A 13983-nucleotide genomic window follows, 5' to 3' on the forward strand; every position below is an offset into this window, starting at 1 on the left:
AAACAGTTGAAGTTCCTTCAAGTGTTTTGGAATAGATTCTTCTACATATACCTCACATTTCTTATTTAGCTGATGATACTTCTGTTAACATTAACCCATTGTAAAAATAACAGCAATTGAATGTTTTACCACAATCAACGCATTACATGACTGGAGTAAAGTTAGCGGCAGGGCGGCTTTTGCCTCTTGAAAGCAGGCAAAAGTCATCCTGCCGCCCCGGCTCTATGTCCGACATAGAGGCAGGATGCCTCTATGTCAGACATGGCGTCCTGCCTCTATGTCGGACATAACGCCGGGGCGGCGGGGTGGCTTTTGCCCGCTTGCCTCACCAGTCATAAACCTCACTGCACGTCACTGTAACAGCATCATCTGCTGCCCTATTTGATCAGTAGGCAAACTGTAAGGAGTCTAACAGCAGATCCGTGATGACTTTTAGGTAGGCCAGCACTAACCTCTTAAAAGTCTTCATAACTAAGGATGTCAGAGCAACCAGCTTGTTGTGATTTAGCTCCCTGATGGAGGATTTCTTAGGATTCTGGATGATGGTAGAGCGTTTGAAGCAAGAAGGGACATAACACATCTCCAATGATTTATTAAAAAAAAATATACCAGTAATATTTTAAAAGTATCAAGTTAACAATATCAATAAAAATGACTGACATAAAAGAGTTTTTTGAAATAAGCTAATTCATAAAAATATTAATTTGCATATTTTTTAGCTTATAATATGAGATACCTGGATTTTCTGACAACCTAAAGAATTATTCAGGAAAATTTACTGAAGAAGTGCCTAATATTGTGAGAAAGCTTATAATGAATGGGAGAATCACAGGATTGAAGGAGCCATGTAAAACATCACGTCCAACTCCTTGCTCTGTCCAGAAAATCAAATGCTTAAAATACCCAGGATAGATGGTCCTCTCTAGCTGTTCTTGAATCCAACCAATGAATAGAGGCTCTCTATTTCTTTGGGTAACTGATCCCATTGTTGAGCTGTCACTATTAGGAAATTGTTTTTAACCTTACAAAAGATATAATGTTCTACTATAAAAGTAATTATCACTGCCAAATAAAGTGTTAAATCTAGAAGTCAAATCTGTTCTTCATTATCAAGGGCTTTCCCAATCTCACATCTGAAACTCACATCTGGAAACAATTCATGGCCATGATTTTTTTATTCTGAATTTTAGTCTTCCGAATGAAGAGGTTGGAATTTTGGTTCAGAACCATCATTATAATTTAGGAAGCATTCTTTAAGGCTTGTGGTACCAAGGGGAAATGTTTGACATCTCTTGTGATAGATAGAACCTTAGGAATTAAGCTGGTAATATCTGAGCTTGTCTATTCTTCCAAGCTTGTATTATACTAACATTATAAAGGGGATAATCTTATAGAAAAAACTTCTCAACTAAATCAACTCAGTGGTGATTTATTTTAAATATTAGTATTTGATAGATGAAAGGATTTTTTTTTCATAAAGGTAAAACTAAATCAAATCTCAACACTGAAAAGAAAAGCTTTTCTTGGTTAACATTTAATACCAAAATTGTTTTGCAAACAAATTTTAGTGAGCTGTATGTTTTCTGTTTTCATTAAACAATCTTGTAATTCAAATTCATTCCTTGTTTCTTTAATCTGGATTTTGAGGTTTTATGTGCACCATTAGACTGTCTAAATAGAACTGGTGCAAAAAAAAAAGTTGCTACTTCCAACTATGCCGTATCACATTCCCTTAAATTATGGTTGAATCGTTGAATTGAGTTAACATAGAGCTGACATTGCCTATATCAAAGCACCTTGTGCTGGCACTTCCTTAATCCAAAAATGTATTTTCCCTAGATTGCATGGCTACTGTGCAAACCCAAGAAATGATGCAGCTTCTTTAAGTAGCACTGGCACATGGATAATATGGGTGCCAAAATTATATCAATATAGTGATTAATTATTGAACAATAGTATTCAAATAGAAACCTCTGCAATGTTATCACAATTTGTATCAATTGAATACATCACACATACCATACCCCAGTTGATCCATGAATTACTTGACCTTGTGTTCATCAATTTAAAAACCTCTTGAGATTTTTTTCTTTCAATTATGTATTTTTTATATGTGGAATTATAAATGCTGGTTATGTATTGCCCAGATACAAAATACATTTGCATTTTCAATGTGTGTTTCATTCATTTGTTTCTGCACACTGAAAATTAAGTTTTTGGAATAAGAATTTAATATGTTTCCTGCATTTCTATAGTTCTTTTTTTTCTTTAATAGCAGGAGTTTTGGAATCTGTACCAGTTGATCATCCTATCCCAGAAAGTGCCTCAACAGTAGATCCTCCTGAGCTGTCTCCATGTAGATCCCCCTCAACTCCACGACATCTACGTTACTGGCAGACAGGAGGTAATATGAAAATATTGACTTCATTACAGGGCTGTGCTGCATGGACTTAAGCTGCTTCAATAGGATTTGAATTCTTGTGTAAATCAATCTGGATTGCCATCTCAGCCCTGAATATGTTTCTCCTTTTTTTTAAAAAAAAAATTGTCTCTAGGATATTAATTTCCTGTTTTTAAATCCTTGTTTCTCACACAGTATATAGAAAAGAAAATGTAAACAATACCATTCAAAATAACACTGGCAGCAAGATAATTTTTTGCATTCAGCTGTGATGAAATGTTCTGAAACATTTTGAACAAAATGTACATTTGTTTGGAAAAAAAACCCCATTAACTTCAGCCTTCTCACAGATTTGTGTGATACAAGCTGAGGACACATTTTGGTGTGAGGAAGATACATACTATTGTTAGTGACAAATGCATCTATCTTGTACCTAATAATAATAAAATAAATATATCCTGTATATACAGCATAGGTAGATGTCCTAATCTAGTGAAAAGGCTCGGAACTAGCTGTTAAGGAAACTGCAGAGAGAATAAATACTAGTTAACAATAACCCCAATGATGGTCTTGACATTATTTTTCTTCCCTCCCTCCCTCCCTCCCTCCCTCATAATACATCTAAGGTATACTGCATAGTACTGAGATATAAAGAATTTAAAATATTTCAGAGGTAATAAAATATACATGTACAGAAATGTTCAGTATTCACATAATATGACATTAATAACTTTGCCTATATAATATAGGGTCTCAAACCACTAACAAACAGGAAAATCAAAGACCAGGTTACTGTTAAACAGAATGAAACTTGGGAAGAGAGGACTATGGATTTGAGCTTAAAGAACATAAAGTTGTGGGATTCAGTTAAGTCATTAGATGTAGGCCTGCTTTGGTTACTCCCTCAATGTGAACAGGCATATTCTCCACCCAAAAAAACCTTCTCAGTGGTGGCCCAACTTCATGGAATATGTAATCCCTGGAGACCTGCTTTTTGTCCTTAAAATATTCATTTTAAAATAGGCTTTTAATATCTTGAAGCCTAATGAGAAAGAGGTATAGGCATCTTTGTATTTATTTATTTATTTTTTAAAAAAATATTTTTATTGAACATTTTTTTTTGGTTTGTAACACAATTATCATATTTGCAATATTTCTGCATCGGTATACCTCCATTATATAATTTTTGTCCATAGGCATGTATATATATTTCTTTTATACATAATAGTCTATTAATAATGCCCTCTGGAACGAACTCCCCGCAGGAATTCGGACCCTCACCTCTCTCCAGGCCTTCCAAAAAGCCGTCAAAACCTGGCTTTGCCGGCAGGCCTGGGGTTGATAAGTTCCCTCCCCTCTCGACTTGTATGGTTGCGTGATTCTTGCTTATTTTAATTATCTGTATTCTGTTTTATGTTCCCCCTTTTCCCTTTTTGAATTGTTCGCCGCCCTGAGTCCTTCCCGGAGAAGGGCGGCATACAAATAATAAAATTCAATTCAATTCAATTCAATAATATATTAATTTATCTACAATACCTCTTATGTCCATACATATGTATTTATACTGCCTTTATGCTTATTAGTCTATCAATGTACTAATTTATATACAATACATTTTATATCTATGCGTACATATATTTCTTTTATACATATTAATCCCTTCGTGTACTATTTCATATACAATGTATCTTACATTTTTTATCTTGTTCATTTATGTGGTTTTGCAATTATTTTCTAATATCTTAATCTTTCTTCTCTTAATACTTTCTTATTCTTTACATCTTTTCTCTAACCATTTATACCACATATTCCATACCAGATAATAATCAGATTCTCCTTTATTTTTTATTTCTTTTGTGAGTATATCCCTTTCAGCGCACTGTAACACTTTATTTATTTATTTATTTATTTATTTATTTATTTATTTATTTATTTATTTATTTATTTATTCATTCTTATTTCTTTAAACTAACATATTTCAAGATTGCTTGTTAAGATTTCTGTACACTCCTCAAAGTCATGAAATTGGAACAGAAATGAAATAAATAATGAACCGTGTTTGCTTCTGTTCTTGAGTTGTAAATATTCAGCCCAGACATACTGTATCAACACTCTGGAAAATTCAAACAAACTTATCCCTGCCTTGGTAGAGCTTGACAATGGTACTCCTACTATACAGTAAGACACATTCTATAAGCTGATTCATTTTTGGGAATAATGGAAAATACTAAATTCAGTGTTCCAGAAGCAGAAGAGGAAGAAAGATATAATTCATATAATATATAATTCAAAGCAAATAGGGATATGTATGTATGTATGTATGTATGTATGTATGTATGTATGTATGTATGTATGTATGTATGTATGTATAGAGATGTTCAACTGAATTCTTATTTATAAAACAATGTCAGCTGATGTTGTGTTTATTTTTATTTTCCTTGCAGTACAGGTGACTGACAATGGTCACTGTTCTGTTTCTCCTGCTTCTGCTTTTGCTATTGCTACAGCTGCAGCTGGTCATGGAAGTCCACCGGGTAGGTTTACTAATAGATCTATGTGAATCAACCCTGATTTGAATTGAACTGAACATTTGAGCATGATAACTTTACAATTCAAGATTTAAGAACAAACCAATTTATTCTACCTGATATGAGATTTGATTTGAAAGAAGAATTTGTTAGTTTGTAATGAGAATTATCAGAACATCTAATTGCTTCTTCAATTTTTTGGACTGAATGGGATAGAAATATTAGGAATCACAAATCCAAGTTTAAATTGATATCTTCACAAATACTGCTACAATAAATCTTGAATTGCATTTCCAACTTAAAAATAAACTTTTGAAAAAATTATGAAAAACAATGACCTACTGATTTTCCTTGTGGGGTTGTCATGAGTCTTGGCATCACTGCCAAGCTTGGCTCCTCCAGGGAGGTATCACCTTAATAAATAGAAAGACGCCAATGTAGCTTAAAAGTAATATTTTATGTTAATTGCTGGTTGGCAAAGACAGAAGGAGTAGTCTGGTAAAAGAGATTATCGTAAGATATGCTTCATTTGTTTGCTTGTTTCCTTAAGTACATATATTCTTCTGAATATACTAATTTGTAAATGTTGTTTTGTTTCATGCCCCTTCGGGCAAATATTTAACACGGATTAAGAAAATGATGTTGCGATTATAAAACTAAAAGGAACTACATTTGGTGAAATAGCTGTTGAAAGTGCAAACATCTGCCTAATTGCTAGCATTTCAATATATTATTTTTTACAAAAATCATTGAGAATAGTGTTTCTGTTATTAACATTGCAGTTTTTTCTAAGTATGAACCTGTACGTGGCATTTTCTTCCTATTGTTTTTTTATCGAAAATCTGTGTATTGTTTTATCTCCAAAGAGTCAACTCTCTGAAGTGCAAAGACTGAACATAAATTTGCTTCAATCTGTCTGTAAATTATATATGCATCTACATATATTCTCTTTTCCTTGTAACTTTCACAAACTGTGATGAATTTGAATAGAATTCTATTTTTGTTCCAGAAGTAAGAGCTGTTTTGAATCTGGAGAACTGTTGCTTAGCAATTCTGTCAAATGGTTGGGTAAATGCTTTCTTTCAGACTGGCAAATCACACTATGAAGCTTTTATTAAGCAATTATTAAGCAATAACCTTATATTAAAGTTACAGTTATCTGAGAAAGATTAATAGGACTCCTCTTGTTGTTAAATACATGTTAATAAATGTATCTCCTTTTATAAGGAAAGGCGATGTAGTTTAGTGATAGTGCATATAAGGTAAGTTCCAGATTCAGTCCTCTGGTCTTCAGTTAAAAGCATCAGCAGGTGATGGGATCCCAAGTCGTCCAGGATGTCCTTAAGATATCCTAGGAGACTGATAATATTTTACATTAGACATGATACTTCTTAATAATGCCTCTGAATTCTAATTTATACTAGAGATTAGTGAAATGTGCACAGCTTTCTTTGCATTAATACATTAGAAATCTGGGTCTGTTGTTGCCCATGACAAAGTCTGCACTTGGGGTAGAGCCACAACAAAAACAAATATCATTTCATTTATATTTTATGTTAAAATTAAATATACAATACTTCTGCTGTATATTTAAATATGTTCAATGTTTTATAAGGAGAAGTATTTTTTAAAATAAGCAAATTCTAATGCAGAAAAAGCAGGAGATAAGGAGTAATTAAATAACGCTTCCTTTTTTGGATAATATTTTATCACTCAAATGTGTATATTTTCTACTATGCAGACTCTTGAGAATGTATCTACCATTTAACAGCACTGTAGGAAGTGACTTTTTGTAAAAATTTCAGTTATCTGTCTTCATTTGAATAATGCTTAAAAATTGTTATGGAAACCCAGTCAAGATTCATTCTGTTTTGCAATTTCAAATAACTATAGTATAAAACCAAAAAAAATCAAAATGCTGCACATTTTCATAGGTATTGTTAATTAAATCCTGTGGTTGGAATGGCTGTTCAAAAATACTTCAAAAATACTTCAGACATTTATTAATTCTTTCAAAAAAGTGATGTTTAGTGGGTGTTCTTTAGAAATTTATTAGAAAAACAGGAACAAGAAAGTTATCAACACTTTTCTTCATTGCAACATTTTTTCCCATTGGTGGCTGTATAAATGGATGAGAGTAAGAGGAATTAAAATTTTAAAACTGCCTTGCTAGATCTAATTAGAACTGGACAACAAACAAATGCAGTAATTCAATAGCAGATATTGTCATCTCTATTCCTGACATCTTTAGACAATCAAAAATGTATTACTATATATTGTATATAAAAGCTAAATGTATAATTGCCTTATCTAGTATTTAACCTGATAGGTCTGGGCATCCTAAATATAAGCTCTCGTTATAAACACAGTTAAACTATCAAATTTTGTAGGAATTAAATATGCAAGATATGTACAGCTGAAAGAAGAAATATTTGTTTTCTTTTTGCCTATATTATATTCTTTTGTCTATGCTACTAAGCTATTTGCTTGAAACATTCTGAATGTAACTGTTTTCTGTTCATTTGCTTTAAGTATTCCAGAGTTGTACTCACACTGCTAGTTTATAGACTGGAAATAAACATTTTCTTAACATTTCTTCCAAACTCTTAATAACTGTAGTTGGTTTTTTATGTTTTAGTAACTAATATGTTTATGTAGTATATTTAAAGTGCTGGTAGCTTTCTATAATTTTGTGTAGCTGCATTACATTGGCTTAAAGTTCTTTCATGAATTAGTTCACATGTATAACACGCAATTGACATTTTCAGAATTCCCTTTATTCCCTTTTGCATATTAAGAATATAAATTCCATTAATAATTAAGTACAAACATGGCACAACCTCTTCAAAGTAAACTATTAAGATTACATTCAACGAGTGTAGCTTTGATTAGATGTAAATAATAGATGTAAAGTTACATGGAGATTCTTCATAGAACTAGAAAATGTTGAAAGTTGGGTTGTTTAGTCCCCAGATAAATGATAGAGCCATACACGGAGAAAATCACACCTCTAATTCTGTGTTATACGACAACAATATGTCTATTGCAAACAATGCAATAAGTAGGAAAAAGATTTCTACAAAACAGCACACTTCAAGTGGCTGACTGTCTCAAAATCAGTCATAGTGGGTGCTGAAAGGAAGCCAAGCATTCTCCCCCAGAGATAGAATAAGTCCTTCCAATCCCAACTATAGGAAATCTGAGAAAAAGATAAAAAGTGTTGTTTTTCTAAATATGGAAACCATTTTGAAGTTTCCCTGCATGTGGAACTGTTTATATCTGTCTATTCAGCTTTAAGAGAATAAGTTTGGTATAGTGGTTAAGGCATCATGCTAGAAACAGGAGACCATGAGTTCTAGTCCTGCTTTCTTCATGAAGCCAGTTGATTGGATCAGTTACCTTCTCTCAGCTCTAGGAACCAGGCAATAGTCAAATAATTCTGAAATCTTGCTAAGAGAACTGTAGGCACTACAGGTAGTCTCCAGGATGCTATAAATAGAGTGAAGCCTGGAAGCTATAGCATCTGTTTATCAAATGTTTGGGATATTTAATTTGTCTGAACAGATGGACAGACTAACTGCTCACATGGACACTCAGCTCTAATATTTCTGGTTATTAAAAGATGTGAGGAATGCAATGGGTTGCATGTGGACAACAATCAGCATATTATTTCTTTTGCTTCTTGATTCAGACAGGTAGTACATATCTTGATCATTGATTTGGGGGAGATGAACCACTTACGGGAAATAGATATAATCTATACATTTATAGAATTGTTGTAGTTACGTAAATCTGCTAGGTTCTGTATTGCACTATAACACACGTGTTATCAACTAATGGCTGTCTAGGAGCCAGCCTTAATCTGGGTCAGAGTTTGTGACTAGATGTGCCTTTATGAAATGTAGATTAGATATGTGCTATTTGAAATGCTGTTAAAACACTCCGCATGCTTTTGCCTTTGAAAAATGATCAGAGACTTCAGTGATCCATACAGCAAATAGTCATGTTATTAACAGAAGCAACATATTGAGACTAAGCAACCTGAGATTAATGTATTAAGAAAATTGTGAACCTTAATTATTTGATCCTTAACTACCATTGTTTGAAACCACAAGGAATTGACTTATTAAAAACTATTTACCAGTAGTTCATGCTTGGATAAGATCAGAAAAAAACCTCCTTGACAGCATCAGGTGTGCTGTTGAGTCTGCCCCTTTCTTACTAGTTTTGGAGAAAATCATACAATGAGAATTTGAGATTACAGGTGGTCCTCAATTTATGACCACAAATGAGCCCAAAATTTATGTTGGTAAGTGAGAAATTTGTTAAATTTTGCTCCATTTTCTTGCCTCATTTGTTAAGTGACTCTGGGATCCGGCAACCATCGTAAGTATGAGCCAATTGCCCATACTTTTCATTATGTGATCATGGGAATGCTGCAATGGTCCTAAGTGTGAAAAATCGTCATGTCACTTATTTCAGTGCCATTCTAATTTCGAATTACCTATTGTAAGTCGAGGACTACCTGTATTTGGTATAGGGAATATTAACTATGTTACTCACATTGATATAGTAGCTGAATGTATGTCCGTCAAGATAGTTAAAAATCTGAGTGGTTAGCAGGGAATAGGTTATGAACAATTAATTTATTGTTTTTTTCTCCCCTTTTCTAGAAAAATTGCACTTGTGCTTGTTTTAAAATGACCCACATATTGCTGTGTAATATTATAATAGAATATTGAATTCACTTTATAGTATTAAAGATTATAGGAAAAAAATGAAGCAATCCAAGCAAACATTTTGTTTATAAATGCAGGAAACTCTTTTTCGGCAGTTGCAAATATATGTTGTATCATTTAATATATACGGTATGTGTAAGCAAAATTTTCAAAATCCTTTGTGTGTCAACAATTAAAAAATGTTTTAAATGGTTTTATCCAATCAAGCTATACTGTGAAGAATTTTACTTTGATAATTTTCTTCATCTAATTGATTTTATTTTATTGTATATCTCCTTTAAAATATGTAGCATTTAATAATTCTGAACGAATATGTGATAAGGATTTCATAATACGTCGAGCAGCTACAAATCGTGTCTTGAATGTCCTTCGCCACTGGGTGTCAAAACATTCTCAGGTACTTTTTATAATATGCTTTTTCATGTGAAGCAGTGATACATTTTTTCCACAGTTTATGTATTGTACAAATTCTCCTCCTTTCCAGTTTTACAAAAAAAGTCAAGAATTTATTAGACTCACCTCCTCTTTTGTCTCATTGAGATGTTAGCCATGCTGAATGAGAATTTTGGGGATTTTAATGGCAACAGATCCACAGATAACTGCCCAGCCGCCCTGTTTAGGGTGACCCACTCCTTACTTAACCAAGGAACTGGTTTGTGGTTTCCGTCATCCTGATTTGTGCATCTTGTTCCATCTTTGATGATAGGGGGAGAAACTTTACCCCCCTCAGAGGGGGCCCGCAATCTGGGAGCCCTCCTGGATACACGGCTTAGTTTAGAAGAACACCTGACGGCCGTGACCAGGGGAGCCTTTTACCAGGTTCACCTGATACGTCAGTTGCACCCCTTTCTGGATCGAGATGCTGTGTGCACAGTCACTCATGCCCTCGTCCTTTCTCGCCTGGACTACTGTAACACTCTTTACATGGGGCTGCCCTTGAAGAGCATCCGGAGGCTTCAACTGGTTCAGAATGCAGCCACGTGGGTTATCATACGGGTATCTAGGTGCTCCCATGTTACACCCCTTTTAGGTGGCCTGCACTGGTTGCTGGTTGTCTTCCGGGTGTGATTCAAGGTACTAATTATGGCCTTTAAAGCACTCCATGGCTTAGGTCCAGGGTACTTGCGAGACCACCTACTGCCACCAGTAGCCTCCCACCATCCAGTGCGATCCCACAGAGTTCGCCTCCTCAGGATGCCGTTGGCAAGACAGTGTCGGCTAGCGACCCCCAGGGGGAGAACCTTCTCTGTGGGAGCGCCTTCCCTCTGGAATGAGCTGGCCCCAGAGCTTTGCATAATCCCCGACCTCCAGTCCTTCCGACGCACCCTAAAAAGTTGGCTTTTCCAGCAAGCCAGCCTGGCCTGAATAGAATAAAATATAGGATTAATTTGGTTGTTAATTTTAATTTAATTTTTAAATTTTTATTGTAAATATCAATTGGTTTTTTTTTTTTGATATTTTATTTAATGTCCCTTTTAATTTAGAGCCGAGGTGGCGCAGTGGTTAAATGCAGCACTGCAAGCTACTTACAGCTGACAGTTCTGCAGTTCAGCTGTTCAAATCTCACTGGCTCAGGGTTGACTCAGCCTTCCATCCTTCCGAGGTGGGTAAAATGAGGACCCGGATTGTTGTTGGGGGCAATATGCTGACTCTGTAAACCGCTTAGAGAGGGCTGAAAGCCCTATGAAGCGGTATATAAGTCTAACTGCTATTGCTATTGCTATAATTTTTGTAATATGTGTTTTCTTTTATGTTGTACGCCACTCTGAGTCCTTGGGAGAAGGGCGGCATATAAATCCAATAAACCTAAACCTAAACAACTATATGGGGAAAACTCTGCTGGCATTACACTTTGCAATAGCTTGCATATAATTTTTGACAGCTCTGCCTTATACTAAGTAGCTCTTCTGGATATTGCTATTATTTGGTTTCTATAAAAGAAGGTTTTTTACAATAAACTGATATGAAATCCCTCCTCCATTATTTCTAAAGTATATGCAAGGCTGTCAAGAATCCAACACTGAATCAGCAAAATAGGATTTCTGTATGCTTAGTTAACTCCTTCTATGATTGGAGCCTTGTTAAATGTAATTGGATTTTTGGCATGATTTTAGGGCAGATAAAAGAATCATTATAGCCTCTGAATTTGATCCAAGGTCCATCTTAAAATTAAGTATATTATCCTACAGCCAATTATCTGGGTAATATCATTTCCTATAAATTGTGCTTGACATTTATAGCCTCAAGAGTTCAATTATGTCAATAGTAGTGCCAATCTTATTTAGAAGATGTATTCTGTTATTGGCATCAGCTATGGAAGTCAAGAAGTATGTGTTTTTTCTTGCTTTTGAAGACTGCTTCTAAAGTTTTAAAGAAGTATACCATAGGTTATTTATCCATAATTATTGTGCTTGTGAAAAATGGTACTGTGGCACAGCAGCTTTATACACAACAAATAATGTTTGGATGGTGTGTATAATGTGTCTTGGCCCACTGATGTAGTTATCTAAGCAGCAATGAAATTGATCCACATCACCTGTCTACAATCTGTCCCCTTCCAGATTGTGCTGGAATACAGTTCCCATCATCTGGATAGTTTTGCCTGGCAACAAGATAATAGCACTTGATGAGCACAGTTGGAGAAGGCTCCCTTTCTAACTAGATTCCCTAGATAAGATCATTATCACATGGAAATGCATTAACATAAGAATAATACAGCAAACAAGTTTCATGCTATCAAATAGTCTGTTGCCCTAGTAGAAAACCATGAAGAGATGAAGGCAAAAATGTACAATATGCTGCTGTTATTTTCTTGAAGCAGATGTACAGAAGCTTGCAGTAGTAGTATGTGCATAAGAAAAAATAACTTCAAAATCCCCTTGATGTGATTAATTAATAATTAATTAATTGTAATTATGTAGCTCAAACCTAAGCATATTTAGTCAAATAGGTCACTTCCAAGTAAGCCTGCCTAGAATTAAATCATAAGGATTTAGCATGTCAAGATTGACGTCAGAGTATTGTTGTGGTCTGACAGCGGCCTGCAGAGCTGGCAGGAGAGTCGGACAGTGAGAAAGTTGGGGAGGAACATAGGCCAGTCTTGGAGTCTAGGGAAGGCTCTGTGTTGGAGGCTCTGTGTCAGAGGCAGAGAGAGGGACAGGGCCATCTGGGAGTTATGTGCTGACTCTGGAGTCTCCAGAGTAGGACATCAGCGAGGCAGAGGAACAGGGAGAGCCTGTTCCCAATGGACTCGTGCACAGAGCTACCAAAAGGTAAGAACAGTTAAGACAAAAGGGGTGACTTGAGAGAAAGGCTTGGAGATGATTGGCCCCTCCCATAAGACATAAAGGAGGAGCAAAGGCACGTGAGCCTTTGCAGGAAGAAACTTTGTTTGTTCTTGTCGGTTTAAACTCCAGTTGAATCTCTGTTTTGACTCTCTGCTCCGTTTCGCCTTGTAAATCTAATTGGCAATTAGGTCTTTGCCAGTGTTTCAAGGGAGATAAAGGTAGGTGCTTTATTAGCCTTATCCCGAAAGACTGTGGCAGACTTCTGTTGGACTCTTTACAAACTATTTGTGACTCATTACAGGATGTGAATAAACATAATTCACAGCTGTGAAATAAAAAGGTTTTGGGGGACTAAGTGTCTGATTTTTACACTCTCAGGTAGTGTAGGTCAGAACACGTATTTCCCAAATTAGACCAAGTATATCTGAAAATTATGCCATAACTATTTACTGCTTTCCAAATTAACTTGGCTAACTAAAATATCATAAATAAAATTGTTCTTTTGGCTTTATGCATTTATGTAATGCCTTCATTTACATGCACAAGACTTATGACTGAAGCTGTATGAATTAATCAATCATGTGATTTTCAAGTTTTTAATTCAATCATAAGGCCTACTCTACAATATTCTGATTAAATACTTGGCCTTCTCTGAGACAATGCAATATCATATTAAGCTGCCAAAATAATAAAAGGGTTTTAAAAATTACAGTCATTTTTATTAAAATACTTAAGCTAATGATATAACCAGATTTGATAGACAGTTGTTTAAGAAATAACTGGTGGTTTCTTCAAATGCTAAGGCCTAGCTTTTTCCTGAGATATGTTCTCAGCCGAGTCAAGAGAGTAGGTTGGAATTGGTCATTTATCTTTCATTTTTTGTCATTTATATTATATTAACAATTATGCTTCATTTAAAATGAGCATAGCTGAGACAATCTGAATAGGATATATTTATATATTAATTATTCTTAGAATTATAAATTGTGGATTTATGTGCATTATGCAATTTATGACATTTTGTCTAA

At 34.7% G+C, this 13983-nt stretch overlaps 1 protein-coding gene across 3 annotated transcripts in view; it reads left to right on the forward strand.

The window, feature by feature from the left end:
• RASGRF2 (Ras protein specific guanine nucleotide releasing factor 2) overlaps window positions 1–13983 on the forward strand; it is a 106066-nt gene that overhangs the window by 67981 nt on the left and 24102 nt on the right. For 2 of the 3 annotated variants that reach the window (XM_087715681.1, XM_087715683.1), the window contains exons 16-18: window positions 2276–2404; window positions 4846–4935; window positions 9959–10065. In XM_087715681.1, coding sequence (XP_087571807.1) covers window positions 2276–2404; window positions 4846–4935; window positions 9959–10065 — 326 coding nt within the window. The remainder of the gene's footprint in view (window positions 1–2275; window positions 2405–4845; window positions 4936–9958; window positions 10066–13983) is intronic. The other variant, XM_087715682.1, reaches the window with a different exon arrangement.

Source organism: Thamnophis sirtalis, unplaced genomic scaffold, assembly GCF_051295495.1.
Source record: "Thamnophis sirtalis isolate CommonGarterSnake01/CBP01778 unplaced genomic scaffold, rThaSir2_p1.2 scaffold_5, whole genome shotgun sequence".
NCBI classification, from domain to species: Eukaryota; Metazoa; Chordata; class Lepidosauria; order Squamata; family Natricidae; genus Thamnophis; species Thamnophis sirtalis.